At 45.8% G+C, this 4,405-nt stretch overlaps 2 protein-coding genes across 2 annotated transcripts in view; both read left to right on the plus strand.

Moving 5' to 3' along the window:
* The window catches only part of LOC117956053 (enteropeptidase-like), a 3,008-nt gene extending 1,325 nt beyond the window's left edge, over positions 1-1,683 (plus strand). Inside the window, exon 3 of the mRNA XM_034890896.1 lies at positions 1,497-1,683. Coding sequence (XP_034746787.1) covers positions 1,497-1,683 — 187 coding nt within the window. The remainder of the gene's footprint in view (positions 1-1,496) is intronic.
* A 2,245-nt stretch (positions 1,684-3,928) lies between these two features.
* ttc1 (tetratricopeptide repeat domain 1) overlaps positions 3,929-4,405 on the plus strand; it is a 4,136-nt gene continuing 3,659 nt past the window's right edge. Inside the window, exons 1-3 of the mRNA XM_034890897.1 lie at positions 3,929-3,992; positions 4,142-4,237; positions 4,345-4,399. Coding sequence (XP_034746788.1) covers positions 3,929-3,992; positions 4,142-4,237; positions 4,345-4,399 — 215 coding nt within the window. The remainder of the gene's footprint in view (positions 3,993-4,141; positions 4,238-4,344; positions 4,400-4,405) is intronic.

The following is a 4,405-nucleotide window of genomic DNA, read 5'->3' on the forward strand; positions in this document are numbered from 1 at the left end:
GGACGTCAGTCATACCCTAACCCAACAGGACGTCAGTCATACCCTAACCCAACAGGACATCAGTCATACCCTAACCCAGGGGTCGGCAACCTTTACCACTCAAAGAGCCATTTGGATCCGTTTCACACAGTAAAGAAAGCACTGGGAGCCACAAAACCCTTTTGAAATTTTAAATGAAATAACACTGTATGTAACGTTTTTTTTTTGCCTATGTGCTATTTATAAACAAACTATACTGTGTTACATTTATGAAATCAATGAACAACTGCAGAGAAAATAAAATATAATTTCTGCATGCAACAAAACACTTTTAACTCCGGAAAAAAACAAAAAACGTTGGATTAACGGTTTAGTAAAATTGGGCTAGCACTGTCAACTTGGCTCAAATGGCAAAACCTCTACAGGTCCTCAGGGTAAAGGACACACAGGGCTGCGCGTCCTTTACCCTGAAGAGCTGTGTTCAGGTGCGCTGTCATGTCCACGAGACGTGGAGCTTTCCCAGCCACTCTGGCTGTTCCCAGCTCGTCCAGTAACAAACGGAGCTGACGGGGATTTAAACCTTTCGCCACTAATTTGCTCAGAATCTGAAGACAACATTCATTACTTCTGTGCATTCCGGAGGAAATGTTTGAGCACACAGGTCTTCTTGGTGCAAGACGCAGTGAAAAGTCAGCAACTTACTGTCCAGCGACTTCTGCAGGAGTCACAAAGCTGTTGTGCGCGCCTGTCATACTCGGTGCCCCGTCTGTACCACTGACACGGGGGGGGGGGTCATTCCTCTTGCTCTTAAACAATTCAAGACAGCCTCACAGACGTCCCCCCCGTGTTTGGCCTTTTAGTGGTATCGACTGAATCATTTCTTCTTGTGGCCCAGTCGAGTTTACATAACGGCAGAACAACGCAATTTGTTCAATATCACCTTAGTCTTTAGATTCATCACAGGCAATTGAGGAGGCCACAGCTGACTTGATGTCTTTAATTTGCTGTACAAACTTAAAATAAAATACATTTTACTTAAATATTCATTAAGTATTTTTTAAAAGCTGAGCCGCATCAGAGGGATCAAAGAGCCGCATGCGGCTCCGGAGCCGCAGGTTGCCAACCCCTGCCCTAACCCAACAGGACGTCAGTCATAACCTAACTAATATGTCTGTATATTTATCAGTAAATGTGTTGTTGTTGTTGTTATTCTGAGTATATGTCTGTATATTTATCAGTAAATGTGTTATTGTTGTTGTTATTCTGAGTATATGTCTGTATATTTATCAGTAAATGTGTTGTTGTTGTTGTTGTTGTTATTCTGTGTATATGTCTGTATATTTAACAGTAAATGTGTTGTTGTTGTTATTCAGTGTATATGTCTGTATATTTAACAGTAAATGTGTTATTGTTGTTATTCTGTGTATATGTCTGTATATTTAACAGTAAATGTGTTATTGTTGTTATTCTGTGTATATGTCTGTATATTTAACAGTAAATGTGTTGTTGTTGTGCAGGAAGAACATGCACCTGCAGTGGTGGGCGGCGCTGCTCGGCCTCCACGCTCAGAGCGACGTCGCCGCCGACGTCCAGACCCGAGCAGTCGATCGCATCGTCATCAACCCGCTGTACAACAGACAGACCAAACAGGCCGACATCGCCATGATGCATCTGCAGCAGCCAATCAGCTTCTCGCGTCAGTAACAGACTTGTCTGTGACATCATCGCAGCAGAAACACACGCAATCATTAGGACCGTTCAAGATGATCCAGGTCTGCGCAGAATCGATCACGGCGATCGGCGACCGTTGCATGCCGGTTAGATTTCTGTCCGACTTGATCCCGACTTGCTCTGACGTCATGCACACGTGGGCAACGGGAATCTCACGAGAGCAAGGCGGCCGCAGTTCTGAGACCAGGCGGCGCAGTTGCTTTTCACCGACTGCAAGAGCCAGGCGGACCCAGGCGGACCCAGAGCATTCTGGGAAACACCGGCTTCTCAGCTGATTTAATACCTGATTGGTTTACAACATGATGACGATTTATATAAACTTTTTATTGTTTTTGAATCGGAGGGATTTTAATTGCTATTTTTCTGATTTAAAGACTTATTCTGTCCAGAACACATGTTGTGGCTGATAGACGTTTAGAAGTCAGAGAAACTAAATCTGATCTGATCACGGATCATCTCCAGTCTGTTATTCATTAAAATCAGCAAAAGCTTTCATGTAGAGCACTTTCACAGCTACTCTGTCATAATCAAAAAAACTAGAGACTGTGTACAAGCTGATATGTGGGTCTGGTTATATTTTATTAAATCGGAATCGCACCACAGTGTTTTTGTCACTTCCTGTCCAGCCTAAATGCGGCTGGAATCGGCTGGAAACTGTCCGACTTTACGGCAGCTTTCTGTCCCCCGCCCCCGCTGCTGCCGCCTGCTCTCGTCCACTTTACAGGCGAGGCGCAGTTCATCTCGAACGAGCCTATTCATAACTCCTCTCTAGCTCTGGTTCCATCCACATGTTTTGTCTTATTTAAGTGATAATAAATTTAAATTTTTTTTCTTTTTATAGCTCGATATGTCTCTTTCAGCTGGAACATGAGCTCTATGTAGCCTGTCCCATAATGATCATGTGATGTTGTCCCATAGTGATCATGTGATGTTGTTCCATACTGATCATGTGATGTTGTCCCACAGTGATCATGTGATGTTGTCCCATAGTGATCATGTGATGTTGTCCCATAGTGATCATGTGATGTTGTCCCATAGTGATCATGTGATGCTGTCCCATAGTGATCATGTGATGTTGTCCCATATTGATCATGTGATGTTGTCCCATAGTGATCATGTGATGTTGTCCCATAGTGATCATGTGATGTTGTCCCATATTGATCATGTGATGTTGTCCCATACTGATCATGTGATGTTGTCCCACAGTGATCATGTGATGTTGTCCCATAGTGATCGTAGGCTCGTTCGAGATGAACTGCGCCTCGCCTGTAAAGTGGACGAGAGCAGGCGGCAGCAGCGGGGGGGGGGGGGGGGGGGGGGGGGGGGGGGGGGGGGGGGGGGGGGGGGGGGGGACAGAAAGCTGCGGGAAAGTCGGACAGTTTCCAGCCGATTCCAGCCGCCTTCAGACTGGACAGGAAGTGACATAAACACTGTGGTGCGATCCCGATTTAATCAAATATAACCAGACCCACATATCAGCTTGTACACAGTCTCTAGTTTTTTTGATTATGAGAGAGTAGCTGTGAAAGTGCTCTACATGAAAGCTTTTGCTGATTTTAATGAACAACACACTGTAGATGATCCGTGATCTGATCAGATTTAGTCTCTCTGACTTCTAAATGTAACTATCAGCCACACAACACGTGTTCTGTACAGAATATGTCTTCAAATCAGACAAATAGCAATTAAAATCCCTCCGATTCAAAAACTACAAAAGTTTATACAAAACGTCATCGTGGTTTAAACCAATCAGGTGTTAAATCAGCTGAGAAGCCGGCGTTTCCCAGCATGCTCTGGGTCCGCCTGGCTCTTGCAGTCGGTGAAAAGCAACTGCGCCGACTGGGTCGCCCACGTGTGCATGACGTCAGAGCAAGTCGGGATCAAGTCGGACAGAAATCTAACCGGCATGCAACGGGCGCCGATCGCCGTGATCGATTCTGCGCAGACCTGGCTCATCTCGAACGAGCCTCATGTCATGTTGTCCCATAGTGATCATGTGATGCTGTTCCATACTGGTCATGTGATGTTGTCCCATATTGATCATGTGATGTTGTCCCATATTGATCATGTGATGTTGTCCCATAGTGATCATGTGATGTTGTCCCATATTGATCATGTGATGTTGTCCCATATTGAACATGTGATGTTGTCCCATAGTGGTCACGTGGTGACAGACTTCTGTTGTGTGATTCAATGTAAATGAATGAAACACCTTAAAATGTCTGCAACCAATCAGATGTCCCCGTCTGACCCTAAAACAGCGTGTGATGTCATCACCACAGGTCCTTATTGGCTGTAAACACACTTTCACCAGATTTATTCTCAGGAGGTTTTACCAACTCCAGATCATTAGAGGGACACGTGGAGGGAGACGGAGCTTCTGGTTGGATGATGACAACGTTTTAATAATTAATTTTAGTTCTGTTTGTAGAGCTTGTCCAGCCGGTGTGTTTACCGGCCGCCGGGCAGGACGTCACCGCTGGAGCCAGGGGTTGGATCGCTGGCTGGGGACGGACGGAGGAGCAAGGTGGGCAAGGCGTCTGCTACCCCTGGGGGAGTTGCTCTACTTACATGCACAGGTTCATGGTCTTGGGGGTTTCTGTGGGTAACTTTTTATCCCCCCCTCCCCCCCAGGTTCCCTCCCAGACGTGCTGCAGGAGGCGGAGCTTCCTCTGGTGCTCCCTCCTGAGTGTGA

Source organism: Etheostoma cragini, chromosome 13 (genome assembly GCF_013103735.1).
Source record: "Etheostoma cragini isolate CJK2018 chromosome 13, CSU_Ecrag_1.0, whole genome shotgun sequence".
Taxonomy (NCBI): Eukaryota; Metazoa; Chordata; class Actinopteri; order Perciformes; family Percidae; genus Etheostoma; species Etheostoma cragini.